General features: G+C 37.0%; 1 protein-coding gene across 4 annotated transcripts in view; it reads right to left on the bottom strand.

Annotated features, from left to right (window-relative positions):
- Nucleotides 1-15,010, bottom strand: part of LOC114298258 (fanconi anemia group D2 protein) — a 36,024-nt gene that overhangs the window by 10,511 nt on the left and 10,503 nt on the right. For 2 of the 4 annotated variants that reach the window (XM_028242785.2, XM_028242790.2), the window contains exon 17: nt 1,095-1,575. The exons of the other annotated variants lie outside the window; for them this stretch is intronic. In XM_028242785.2, the coding sequence (XP_028098586.2) occupies nt 1,095-1,575 (481 nt within the window). The remainder of the gene's footprint in view (nt 1-1,094; nt 1,576-15,010) is intronic. 4 annotated transcript variants of the gene reach the window in all.

Below are 15,010 nucleotides of genomic sequence, written 5' to 3'. Positions count from 1 at the left end.
TATTTAACACCCTAGGCATGTTTCTCCCTGGAGTACTTTCTCACTCCACATTTTTTTGTTATCAAGGTGTTTTTCCCTCTTCCTTGAGTCAAACCCTAGTTTGCTGGTGCAGTAAGCAAACACTATGATTTTTACTTATTACAGAGCTGTTGGTGTTTTCAGTAGCATTATTTTGTGATATGCCGAATTTTCAGCCCGTTTATTTTCATTATTCTCGTTCACCTTGGTTAACCATTTAGGTCAATGTTGTTGATGTTTTAAGCAAAGGTGTTGCCTTTTTTCGTGTATTTGGATCTGCCGGTGTGTTTGGTAACATTATTTGTGGGACGCCGCTCCTCCGACGGTCTTGTTTGTTTTGTGATACACCATTCTTCCGGCATTTCTATTTGTGGTGATTTGTCATTGTTTTGGCCTTGTTACTTTCTCTCTCTCGATTGGTTTCTCTTGCTGCCATAATGAATGATTCCATGCACATTTCTCTGTTGCAAGATGTTGATTCTTTGCCTATGTTACCCAAAGCTGTCATTGAGAGGAGCTATTACAATTATTGTCGGTTTTCGACAACGTAATTGTAGTTGTTTGTGATGATCTTCCTATTTTCGAGTTCAAGTTGGACACTTCACTTCAACTGTTCCCTGTTCTAACTTGAGGGAAAGTGTTGAAGATAAGATTATATTGTTAGAGATATCAGAATATATGGAAGATATGAAAATATATAGAGATCCCATAATTTGGGCATATCATGATTTTTTGTATCTTTAATTTATTTCAATCCCTTAACTGAAAGGATTTGATTGTATCTCCCACTCTATATATATGGTATATCATGTAAACAAGAGTATTAAGTTGAGTGAATGAAAGTTGTAGCCCATAGGGATTTATGTATGTGGATGTTGGCCAAGATTGGCTAAACCACATTAAACCTGTGTTCTTTCTTTTCTCTTTTCTGTCTATATTATCTCTCTCTCTCTCTCTCCATATTCAACTTTATTTACAAAATTCAACTGTTGTAACTTTGTGTCTAGAACAATAATTTCCATGGCATGGCCAAATGCATGCAGTTAGAATAGAATGAATAGACCGTGCATATATACCTTTGAAAATGCCAAAATAGAAAAGCAGTCAACAAGAAGAGGTCTGAATTTGTATCTCTGTGCCTCTAGAACCTCAGAAGCTGCAGAAACTTCGACATTTACAACTTCACTAGAGTCACTGGCATGAGGGGATGCTGGCTCAGCTATGCTATCCCTAGAGTGCAGGCAAGAAGAATCCTCATTTGGCACTTCTTGGCTTGTCGTGCCACATGCTTTCCTCAAAGAATCCACAATTGTGGGCTGCCTGAATTTTCCATTTACATCTGAACTTGTTGATGCTTTTGATGTCCTTCCATTTTTGCCCTTTTTGTTGGGAGATGAACTCTCGTTTGCTTTCATTCGCTCACTCTTCTTTTCAGAATTCTCGATATAACTAGGCTGGTTTGACAATGAGGATGCAGAGTACTCCATGTGAGGGTAGAGGTCAGGCAGAAATAGAGAATACTGTTTGAGACAATTGTTCAACAGGCTCTCCAGAAATCTGTATGGTCACATGTCATAAAGTCTTGACAGATGCTATATTGAAACTTGACTGAATAGGAAGTCATGTTTAACCTCAAATGCTATTCATAGGCCTTAACGAAATACTGAAGCATACAGTTTGAAGCCTGAACAAAAATAAACATAATAATTCTAGAATAACACATCCACATCCCAACTCCAGGCATTCAGTTTTCTTTTGATTTTCCAGATCTATATTGTCTGAGCTTAAGGCAACCTAGTCATGATAGGCAATATTTTGACACTAAGATACTACTAAAGCGTAGTGTTTTCATAAACAAAATATTTGACATGGTTCAGGTTTCATACTTCTCTGGACAACAAGAAACTCTTAATTTAGAGAGAGAAAAAGAGTAATAATCTCAGCATCTGCACAATTTAATGAGTTGCTTCCTATATGTGCTTGCAAAATGCCATCTTCCATGGCTCTGTCAGTTATTAAACGGTCCTTAGATATGTTATTCACTTTCCTTTCTCTCCACATTTTCTGACAGCCAAACAAGAGAAACGAATATATTTATCTTATCCTTTATCCCTTTTGAGATTGCTTCTTTTCTCTTCTCTTTCTTTTCTACCAAGCATACCATTAATGATTAAAAAACATGATAACCTTAGCACACAAGTACTAAATCGAAAAATCATGGACAAGACATAAACTGAAAGCATAAATGCACACTACGTAATAAAAAATAAATTCAATCAAGCTAAAAACTTCAGCTAAAATGATTTTTCTGTTTGTCAATGTACATAAAAATAAAAAGTAGTGAAACAGCGTATAAAGGCAATCAATCAAGCAGAACACAACAAGAGCTTTCATGGTGCCAAATGGATTCTCTGAAACACCAAATTTAGTTTCATGACTGTAAAATAAGAACGCAAACTTGGCTAACCATAATGAAAGGATGAATTCAGACTGAGAATGGATAGCAACCTAAGGCAAGTAAATAGAACATAAAAGTGCCTTTAAGTGTTTCTTTTCTTAAACACAAAGAAAGACAATCGGAAGCACGAGTGAGAGAAAGTTTATTATGCACCTTGATGAGATGGCATACTCCAATATTCCAATTGGAGAACTCATATAAGGTACACGAGAATTCACGTGGGCAGTGCCAACTATAACCTGGTAAAATCTACATATCTGGTGATTTAGACAAGAAAATCAAAAACTTTGGATACTGTAAAAATTCTGTCCAATTCCCTTCTGTAGAATACTCCCCTACAAGCAGTGAGCTTAAAATTGATAAGGGGCAGCGGTAAAGTAACTGATTTTAATTGTTTATTGCAGTTGAAAGACAGGGGAAAATGTAGGGTTTTAACAAGAATTTGTATGAAACAACAAAATGGTAGACTTCTGGGGTTTAAGAGAGAATATAATAAGTTTTGATGCTGTCTATAATAATACCCAGGAATAGTAACTAGGCTAGTTTTAGGTTACTTTTATGTGCTCTAGTTATTTGGTTGAGTGGAGAATAGGTTAGGCTTCACATGGATTTAAGAAGTGAAACAAAGGTTGGGCAAATTTGGTTAAAATTGCAAGATAATTTCACCCCCAACACCCCCAAGGTATTAAAAAAATTGTATCAGACAATCCAAAGAAAGCTCCAAAAGATTCTCTAAAACATGTTTACCATTAAATTAGAGATCTTCCAACTCTTACCCAACTCCGACTTGGAACATTACATAGGACTCCAGAGTTTTTAGAAACTAAACTTTTGACTTTAAGAACCCATCCAAATAAGAACCATAAATTCTGAAAAAAAGATAAATGAGAGCGCCTCACTCTTGAAATTCTCTCTAGAATTTCTTGAGTGATTCTCCTTTATTTCACTCTCTTGCTAATTGCTATGACAAATCAAGATTTTGTATCTCGATTTGGCGAAGATTGTCTAGATTTGGTAGCTCAAAACTATGTTTCGATGGTTCGAGAAGTTGAGCAAAGGCAATCTAATGATGGAATGGTGGTTGTTAGAATATGTGTCTATGTGTTAGTTTTTATGTTGAGTAAGGATAGTATGGTCATTGTATCTCATATATATATATATATATATATGTTGATGATTTAGGTTTATTTCACAAGCCTAAAAACATACGTTCAATAATACTCTCGTCGTCTTCTTATTCTTTCTCTCCTTCTCTTTAACCCTACTCTACATTTTCCATATGTTTGTACTTCAACTTGGTATCAGAGCATCGATTCAACCTTGCCAGGAGTTGATCAGACTCTCGAGATTTTTCTGAGGTGAAAACGACGTGTTGATGTCATCTTCCCTACGATGACATAAGTGTGACATTAGAGTCCGTATGAACAAGGTTGGCCCTAAATGCTCGCCTCTTTCTCTTGATGTTCATGGTGATTTTTGTGGAAAAATTTTGGAACCATCTGATGTGAGTTTCTTATTTTTGAATCTTTTTCATATTTTTGCTGGTCATACTTCAATTTGTGCCTAATTTTCTTACCCAGAGTTGTTTGACTGTTGGAAATCAATCCTTGGGAGCCAAAAATGCCCTAGGAGATGTGTCCCTAAGTTTGTTTTGTGTTTTTGTTGCTGATGTGTTGGAATTTTCCATTTTAGGAGCCGAAAATGCCCTAGCTCTCCTGTTTTGCTGTTGTGTTGAACCTATGTTGAACCTTGGTGTTTGGGTCTGTTTTCTTGGGTGTTTCATCACTCTCTAGACTTGTTGCTTGATGTTCTTTCTTTTTTTTTCTTTTTTTTTTTTTTTTTTGGGTGTTTCCTCTGCTGTTTTCAGCTTGTTTCCTGTGTTTCTTTCTTCCTTTGGTGTTATGGCTGAAGACAAACCTGCTCCTAAATCTTCTGTGATTAAGGATGATGATATACCCAAGTCAATTACCACTAAGAAATTAAATAGTTTGAATTATCTGGCTTAGGCCCATACCCGTTAAGATTTTCTTGCGTGGCAAGAAGTCGCATTTTCTTACTGAACTTCCACCTGATGAGGATGATAAAGGCTATGATGATTGGTTGAGTGAGGATTCTTGTGTTATGGGTTGGCTTTGGCACAGTTTGGAACCTAATTTTACTTCTACAGTGGAATTTTGTGACATTTCTAAGGAAATTTGGGACTCGCTGATTCGTTTTCTACTTAGAGTAATGTCTCTCATGGTTATGAGTTGTATGAGCAGATCTTTGCTACCTAACAGTCTGGCAGTCCTCTTCCTGAATATTACAGTGGCCTTAAGACCTTATGGGATCAATTATTGCAACGACCTTTTACTACTGATTTGGCTCAACAGAAGAAATATTGGGAGGAGTTTATGATGGTATCCTTACGTTTGGGCTTAGATTGTGATCTAAAGGGTTTCAAAGATCAAATTCTCGCCAATGAGAATTTACCTTTTGCTGCTAATACCTATTCTCGACTGTTAAGTTCTCTGGAACAGGTTCTTCCACGTCTGCTTCCTCTCAGCACTTGTCCTCTTCGGCTTTGATATCTAGCAGTGGTGACCGTGGGCCTAATCGGGGTAGTTTTCATGGCAACTCTAGTCACTATGGATCTCATACTGGTTCATGTGGTTCTGATGGTGGTGGTAGTCGTGGTACTAGTTCTATGTCTCGTAGTGATCGGAAGTGTACTCATTGTGGTTCTGTGTGTCATTCTGAACCTTGGTGTTGGCATAAGTATGATAAACCTGATCATGTGAATCAGGTTACGGATGCTCAGTCCTCTCAGTCAACTTCCTTTCCCTCTGGTCCTGGTGGTTACTCAGTTGAGTCTCATAATGCACTCACCACTCAGATCAGCGAGCTTACTAAGATAATTAATTCTCTTCATACTGCACTTCCTTTATCCTCTACTGCTACATCGGCTAACTCAGGTAATATTGCATGTATCGCTCAATCCCCCCCACCTTGGCTTCTAGACTCTGACACTAGCTCTCATATCTCTGGTCATTCCTCTCTTTTTCATCCCTTCGGCTAGTCACCCATAATATTATACTCATTGATGGCTCCTCTTGACCTGTTAGTGGCCAAGGCACTCTTTAGCCCACTTCATCTCTCTCTTTACCCTCTCATCTTTATGTTACCTTTTTTCCCTTTAATTTGCTTTTTTTAAGTCGATTAACTAAAGCTCTAAACTGCTCTGTAACCTTTTTTCCCTCTAGTGTTTTACAGGACCTCCAGACCAAGAAAATGATCGGTTTGGGGCATAAGAAGGATGGCTTATTTTTTTTTTTTTTTTTTTTTTTGATCAACAACAAAAGCTTTATTGATAAATCAAAAAAAGGAAGAGAGGATGAGGCATCCTCTTACAACAAGACAATGAAAATACAAACACAAAAAAACCCCTAACAAACTAAAAACAAGCAAAAGCTTACATAGCACACACCGCTAACCAATCTCTAGCGAACAAAAAGAGTGGGACTCCCTTAAATAAAGAGTTTCCCGACGCCCAAAAAGAAGATAAATGACAAACATGATCCCACAAACAGCCCACCTCCCGGAACTTATCTTCAAACAACCTTTGATTTCGCTCCATCCATATAACCCAAAAAGTTGCAAAGACAGCACAAGTCCATAGAATTTTGGCTCTCTTCGATCCTCCAAATGTGCGAAAATCAACTAAGAGCATATGTGCACTCCTTTTTGGGCCACCCACATAACATTTCCAAAACAAAACAATCTATGCCATAAATTCAAAGCTATTGGACAATGCAAGAATAAATGATCCACGAATTCCCCGCTCTTACAACACAGAATGCACCACTGAGGATGGCTTATATTTCTTGGACACTGCTAGCTCTCCTCCTTCTAGTTTTGTTGTTTTGAGTACTAATCAGCTTGTTTGGTTTGAGTTTTCTGAATTCACTTTTCAGAAAATTAAATTTTTTTGTTTTCCTTATTTTTTTGTTTTCACAGAATTTTTTTTAATATTTTAAGCAATTTTTTTAATTTTTAGATACACTTAACATAAATATACTTAAAAAATATAATATTTGTGAAAAAAATCTTTAAAAAGTTCACTAAATACCAAAAATCCAAAAAAATATGAAAATTCAGTACATTTTTCGTATTCTTATGTATTTATCGATTTTTTAAAATATTTTTTTACAAATATTTTACTTTTTAGATACATCTAAGTAAGGTGCATCAAAAAAAGTAAAAAAATTGTTTAAAATTTTAAAAATATTCACTAAAAATAAAAAAATATGAAAAACAAAAAACTCAATTTTCAAAAAATTAAATCTAGAAAGTTGAATCCAAAAAAACACGTCTGCTTGGGTCATCCATCCTTGGCCAAGCTCAAGTTAGCTATCCCTAGTTTAAGTAGGGATGTAATCGGTTCGGTACGATCGGTATTTAGGTAAAAAATTACACCGAATTGATAATGTCGATTTTATTATTTTGACCACTGATATAGGCCACTTTTCCCATCAACCGCACTGAACCAAACCAATTGAAACGGTTTAGTTTGATGCGGTTTAATCGGTTTAGGATTTTTCAAACTTGAGCCACTTTTAAATATAATTATTAATCTATATAAAAATTAGTTATTTGTCTACCATTTCAAACATATCCAATCCATCCATTTAATACATACTTTTCAATTCCTAAATTAACAAAAACAAAAACAAAAAAAAGTTTAAAAATACTAAGGTTTCAAGAATAAAAAGTTAGAGTTAAGATTATATATAATAAGAGTTTACAAACTTAGGTTATAAAGATGATAAGGTTAATTAATTAAAGTTAATAATTTACAATACTTATTAATATCTATTGAATGGATAGATGAGAAGGAAAAGGAGAAGTTGCAGAACTGTGAGAGAGAGAGAGAGAGAGAGAGAGAGAGAGAGAGAGAGAGAACCAGCAGCTGTATATATTATTCAAAAACGTAGGGTTTTCCTCTTAACACAACTATTTATACTAATAAGAATAAGACACAAAGACCAAAATACCCCTAACACTTAACATTGCCCCTCAAGTTGATGCAAAGATATCTCTCATGCCCAACTTGTAACAAATAGGGTGAAAGACTTTACTACTAAGACCCTTAGTAAAAACATCCGCCAGCTGATCTTCAGACTTAACAAAAGGCATACATATCACACTCATATTCAACTTCTCCTTAATGAAATGTTTGTCAATCTCAACATGCTTAGTCCAGTCATGTTGAACAGGATTGTGTGCAATACTAATAGCAGCCTTCTCGTCACAATACAAAGTCATGGGATCACTGCAATCAAGCCCTATATCACTCAACAAAGATTGAAGCCACATTAGTTCCCATGTCTCATGTGTCATAGCCCTGTATTCAGCTTCAACACTAGATCTGGATACTACCGCCTGCTTCTTGCTACGCCATGTGACTAGATTTCCCCCTACAAAAGCACAGTAACCAGAGGTAGAACGTTTGTCATCTATAGAGCCTGCCCAGTCTGCATCTGTGAACGCTTCCAACCTCAAGTGACCATGATTAGAGAACAAAATTCCTTTTCCATGAGCAAATTTAAGATACCTCAAAAGGCGATAGACTGCATCCAAATGAGTTGCACGAGGATCATGCATAAACTGACTCACTATCCCAACTGCATAGGTAATATATGGACGAGTATGAGATAGATATATCAGCCTTCCCACAAGTCTTTGGTACATTTCCTTTTCAACAAGCTCACCAACCCCACTACAAAGACGATGATTAGTCTCAATCGGTGACTCAGCTGGTCTGCAGCCTAACATGCCCGTTTCCGCAAGAAGATCTAGAATGTACTTCATTTGAGAAATGAAGATGCCTTTATCAGATCTAGCAACTTCAATCCCAAGAAAGTATCTCAATGGACCAAGGTCTTTTATCTCAAACTCCTTAGCTAACAGCATCTTGAGATAGGTCACCTCCTTCTCATCATTACCTGTCACAACTATGTCATCCACATATACAATAAGCACTGTTACCTTATGTACATTGTGTTTGACAAACAAGGTGTGATCGGCATTGCTTTGCTAATACCCAAATCCCAGCATTGCTTTTAGGAATCTACCAAACCAGGCTCTAGGAGATTGTTTCAAACTGTATATAGCCTTCTTCAATTTACAAACCTTTCCAACTGTAGACTGTGATGAGAATCCTGAAGGTACATCCATATATACCTCCTCCTCCAAATCCCCATGAAGAAAAGCATTCTTCACATCTAGTTGTTGTAGAGGCCATCCCAAATTCGCAATACACGACAAAATAGCTCGAATGGAATTCATCTTTGCTACCGGGGCAAAAGTTTCTTGATAGTCTATTCCATATGTCCGAGTAAATCCCTTGGCCACTAGTCTTGCTTTGTACCGTTCAATCGTCCCATCTGCATTGTGCTTGATAGTGAACACCCACGTACATCCAGCTAGTTTTTTTCCATTAGGTAAAGACACCAAGTCCCATGTGTTATTTTTACTCAAAACTTGCATCTCTTCTACCATAGCTACCTTCCACTTAGGATCATTGATGGCCTCTTTCCAACCCTGCAGAATACACATAGAAAAAAGAGACGAAACAAAAGCACGATATGGAGAAGACAATGAATCATATGACACGAATTTAGAAATGGGGTGTTGAGTACAGGCTCTAACCCCCTTTCTAAGAGCAATAGGAAGACTCAGATCATCAACAACAGGACTATCAACAACAGGTAAAGAAATGGGCTGAGGATCATTACCTGTAGAGTCAGTGAAAACTGGTTGTGGAACTGGCATAGGAGATGATGATTGACTCGGTGGCACAAGAGAAGCCCGCTCTTTCTAACGCCGTGAATAAGTCTTAAGATCAACTCTGTCCAAACGACCACCAACATCAGTCTCATCAACAGAACTCGTAGGCTCCCCCTTACCACAAATAACAGCCCACTGATTAGGAAGGAAAAAAGACAACTCATGTTGATAGGATGTCGTCTCCATCTCATCCGTAATCTCATCTATACTACTCTCCCCCTGAGGAGATAGCGGGTGACAAGGAAAAAAGGATTCAAATTCACGGAATGTGACATCCATACTAACATACAGCTTATGAGTCTGAGGGTCATAGCATTTGTAACCCTTCTAAGTAGCAGAATAACCAAGAAAGACACACCGGACAGCCTTAGGATCAAGCTTCCCACGAGTACGAGGGTGAAGATGAACAAAACAAACACTACCAAAAACCCAAGGCGGAAGGGAAGTAGTGGGATGACTGACAGAGAGGAGCTCAAGAGGAATTTAGAAGTAGAGGACACTAGAGGGCATACGGTTGATAAGGTAAGCCGCGGTAAGAACAGCATCCCCCCAAAAAGACTTAGGAACGTTCATGGTAAACAAGAGAGAGCGAGCACCCTCAAGGAGGTGGCCATTCTTGCATTCAACAACTTCATTCTGTTCAGGAGTGCCAACACAACTAGTTTGATAAAGAATACCATGCTCCTCGAGATATGCCCTGAAAGCTCCATCAACATATTCAATCCCATTATCACTCCTAAGAATTTTGATAATAGCATTGAAGAGATTGGAAACCATTTTATGAAAATTTTTGAAGCACGAAAAAACCTCATTTTCAGTGCGAAGTAAATAAATGCAAGTCACACGGGAATAACAATCAATAAACGTGACAAACCACTGATAACCAGAGGTAGAAATCACAAGGGAAGGACCACACACATCGGTATGAATAAGCATAAAAGGAAAAGTACTTTTATTAATGGAAGGATAACAAGTACGTTTATGCTTAGCAAGCTCACAAGCATCACAAACAAAGTTATTCCTAGGACAATCTCAAACTAAAGAAGGAAATTTCTCTAAAATACTAAAGGAAAGATGCCTCAAACGGCGATGCCACTGATGAAGAAGGCGAAAGGAGGAGCTAGAAGTGCATTGAAGAGCCTGAGTGGACAAAGTTGATGCAAAAGCGACATCCAAAAAGTACAGTCCACTATGTGTGCTACCACTGCTAATCATTTTTCCCGTAGCTAGTTCCTGAAAGACACAATGAGTCAGAAAAAAGGTTACAAAGCAATTGAGAGCAGTAGTAAGGCTACTAACAGAAAGTGAGTTAGTGGAAAAATTAAGAACATGAAGAACAGAGGAAAGCAAAAGTAAAGAGGTACAATGAACAGAACCCTTGCCGGAGACAAAAGATAAAGTGCCATCAGCCACTCTAACTTTATCTCACCCAGAACTAGGTGAATAAAAATGGAAAAAACTAGAAGTACCCGCCATGTGATCGGTAGCGCCGGAATCAATGATCAAAGAAGACGAAGAGGCACTAAGTGCACTAGCAGAAATACCTGTGTGGGCAAAGTTGGAAGAGGCGGAAGAGGAAGGAGCTAGGTAGAGGAAGAATCAAGTCGAGCCATCAAACGTCTGAGAGTGTGAAGCTCATCCTGGGAAATAGAACCAACATCATCCGAGGCACAAACAGCAGTCTTAGACACATGGGCTTGAGGACGAACACTACCACCACGACCACGGCCTCGAGTAGACCGACCATGCAACTTCCAACAGTGTTCTTTATCATGTCTATCTTTCCCACAATAATCACACTTCAACCAGTCCTGATCAACCAATGGACCCTTACCACCACCCGGAGACGGACAAGGTGGAGTATCACGAGACTTGGGGCCGACAACCATCGCTGACCAATCTTGAACAGAGGCATGCACCATAGCACTGCGACAACTCTCCTCCTGTTGAACCAGTGCATAAGCCTCACGCAATGTGGGAAACGGAGAGCGACCCAACACCTGAACCCGGATCTAATCATACTCCAAATTCAAGCCAACAAGAAAATCATACACCCACTCCTTCTCCACAGCCTGCTAAAACATAGTGGCATCCGTGGAGCAAACGAGTTGGAAACTCTGGTAATAATCTAGCTTCTGCCATAAACCACTCAACTCAGCATAGTAGACTGCCAAAGAGCGATCCTTCTGATCCAAGCCCTTAATCTTCTTTCGCAATTCATAAGCCTGTGCATCATTACCCTGTTGAGAATCCATCTGAGATGTCACTAGCCAGATCTTGTGAGCGGTATCCATCAAGAGAAAAGTCCTACTAATGGTAGGTTCCATAGAATTGATCAGCCAAGTCATCACTAAAGCATTCTCCGAAATCCATTGAGCAGATAAAGCACTGTCCTCAATAGGTTGCTTGGTACTACCAGTAATATAACCAGTCAAACGTCAGGCGGTAATGGCAAGACTGCAGGTGCGGGACCAAATCAAGTAATTGGTGCCATTAAGCTTGACCGGACTAATCTAGAGAGGACTATCACCTAGAGTCATACCACGACTTAGTCCACTGTCCTCCTTGCCCTTAGAGTACGGACCCTCACGTTCAGCGATGAGATAAGAGAAAGATGGGGCAAAAACACAAACAGCATATCAAAGAAGTCCTGACAAAACCTAACCAGCACAGCAAAGTACTTTTTAAGGCTGAAACAGTCAAAATAATCCCAGAATAGCATAACCAGATCACATAGGAGCCTAAACACTGAAGCAGATCATCCAAAACTCAAGAAAAAACCAAAGGAGAGCCAAAATACAGCAAAACAAGGATAGCACAGCCCTCTATAAGCCCAGTCGGCTCCCTAGTAGGATGTAAGGGAGAGGGAAAAAATCAAGCAAAAAAAGGGTGCAACCAGTGACTTTCAAAAAATCACCCATTTTTTACGAAAATCCAAAAAAATTGGAAAACACAATCAATAATAACCAAAAAATCAAAAGGAGATTATAGGATGAATGCCCATCAATTTTCGAGCATACTGCAAAAAAAAATATTTTTTTTTTTTTTTTTGGGAAACGTACCAGATACAAGAACGAGGAAAGGAGAGGAACAATCTTCAAGGAGAAGGATATTGCTCTGATACCATGTTGAATGGATAGATGAGAAGGAGAAGGCGAAGGAGAAGAAGTTGCAGAATTGTGAGAAAGAGAGAGAGAGAGAGAGAACCAACAGCTGTATATATTATTCAAAAACGTAGGGTTTCCCCCTTAACACACAACTATTTATACTAATAAGAATAAGACACAAAGACCAAAATACCCCTAACACTTAACAATATCATTATATTACTACATTATATATATATATATATTATAAATACAATATATGTTGAAGCGGTCGGTTTCGGTTTAGATCAATGCACAAGGTGCTTAAACCAATACTGAACTGAAAATCGAAAAAAATCAAATTTAAAAATCGCACTGACTGATTCTTGTTAAAAAACAGACCAAATATAGCCGGTTTGGTCGGTTTTTTCAATTTTTCTTACATCCCTAGGTTTAAGTCATAAGTCTCAGCTTCAATGTGAAGTGTGTCAGCTTGGCAAGCATCACCCATAGTTCCTTTTCTAGTCGTTATATTAGTCGTGTGTCCGCATGCTTTGATGTAATCCATACAGACATATAGGGTCCTTTTCGCACTCCCACTGTTAATTTTTTTTTTATTATTTTGTTATTTTTGTAGATAATTATTCTCAGATGACTTGGTTATTTTTACTACGGCAACAGCCTGACATGCCCTAAATTATTTCCAAGTTTTATAATGAGATTTTTACTCAATTTGGGAAATGTGTAAAGATATTTCGGTTTAATAATGCTTTAGAATATGTACTATTTGTTGTGAATACTTTCTGTGATGATCTTTGTATTATACATCAAACTAGTTGTGCTCATACGTCCCAGCAAAATGGTGTTGCTAAGCAGAAACACCGCCATTTGTTAAATGTTAGCCGAACCGTGATATTTAACATGCATGTTCCCAAATAGTTTTGGGGCAATGTAGTGCTTACTACCTGTTCTCTTATTAACTGCATGCCCTCTGCTGTTTTACAAAACCAATCTCAAGTCTCTCAGTTATACCCAAATTGTTCCCTGTTTCCCCTTCCTCGTGTTTTTGATTGTGTGGTCTTCATCCATGTCTTTGATGCTCTATTATCATAATCTTACGATTCACAATTCGATTCACGATTTTTGCAAAATCAATACAAATCTATGAGTGAATCTATTTTGGAAATGAATCTCTAATGAATCGCACAATTCAATCGATTCATGATTCGATTCACTTTTTACGATTCATGTAATTTTTAAAACTATCATGTCCAACATATTTTCAACTCTTTTTTTCTCCATATTTTTAGTGAAAATGACATAATACAACTTCTAATAGCATTTAGTTACAAAATAATTAATAAATATACATGATTTGTTGTTATTTTAGTGATTGTGGAGTTTTTAATAGAATTTAATCAAATTCAGTTAGACCCAACATGTTTTTAACCTTCTTCTCATTTTTTTTTCTTTTAAAAAATCATAATATAGCTTCTAAAGATGTTTAAGATTAAAATAACTTACACCATGGATTATTTATTCCTATTTTATTAAATAAAATATGGGTGAAGTCAGTTATACCTTTAAAAATGTTTTAGGCTTTAAAATAAAAAAATCCTAAATAATTTTTTTCTTATTATTTAGTTATTGTTAATTGGAAAAGTATGTATCTTTATTGTCTAAATATCAATATCGTTATTAAATTATTATTACTTTGGAAATTGAGAGGTTTGTTTTCTTTAGTGTTTTTATTAACAATGGTTGATAAAAAATAACTAAAAAAAAGTAAAAAGATAAGATGGTGATTTTACATAGGAACTTTTGTTAACTTCTTACCTATTAAACTACATGATCATCACTCAAAACAACATTTTCATTAATTTAAGTCTAAATATTTCATATTCATAAGATATATTTAACATCCAAGTGTGTAGATATATCTTTCTATGTAATTTAGAAAAAGTAACCGAATCTTTACGATTCACGATTCAATTTGATTCGCTATTTGGCACAAGGCCATTTCGAATCCCGATTTGACAACTATGCCTTGATGATGGTTTAGGTTTATTTCACAAGCCTAAAAACATACGTTCAATAATATTCTCTTCTTCTCCTTATTTCTTCTCTCCTGTTCTCTAACCATACTCTACATTTTCCATATTTTTGTACTTAAATTGTGGTAACGTTACATTATGTCGTACTCCGATTGAGAAGAAGAAAACAATCTTATTCAATCATATATGACATAGCAAAACCCTAATCAAAAAAGGCAACACTAAAAATTAGGAAAACTACAAACAAATGAAACTAAGGAAACTACTAAAAATACATTATATAATACAATGCTTTCACATATAAACACACACACCTCAAACTCATGATGTGAGCTCAATAAACATTGAGAGTTTGTCAAGTAAGAATTGAAATCGAGCAGACAAGAGTCTTAGTGAAAAATTTTGCAAGCTGTAAAGAGGAACAAAAGGCAAACCAATGTTTGGGATGGTGTTTTGATCTATAAGCTGTAAAAAGGAACAAAAGCCAAATCTACACGGAGTTGGGTGGTGTTCTGGTCTCCATATGATGAGGTGGGTTATGGTTCCTAGAGGAAGTTGGAACAAGG

This window comes from Camellia sinensis, chromosome 2 (assembly GCF_055761805.1).
Source record: "Camellia sinensis isolate YWXY chromosome 2, ASM5576180v1, whole genome shotgun sequence".
NCBI lineage: Eukaryota > Viridiplantae > Streptophyta > Magnoliopsida > Ericales > Theaceae > Camellia > Camellia sinensis.
This window is presented reverse-complemented; position numbering and strand designations above follow the sequence as displayed.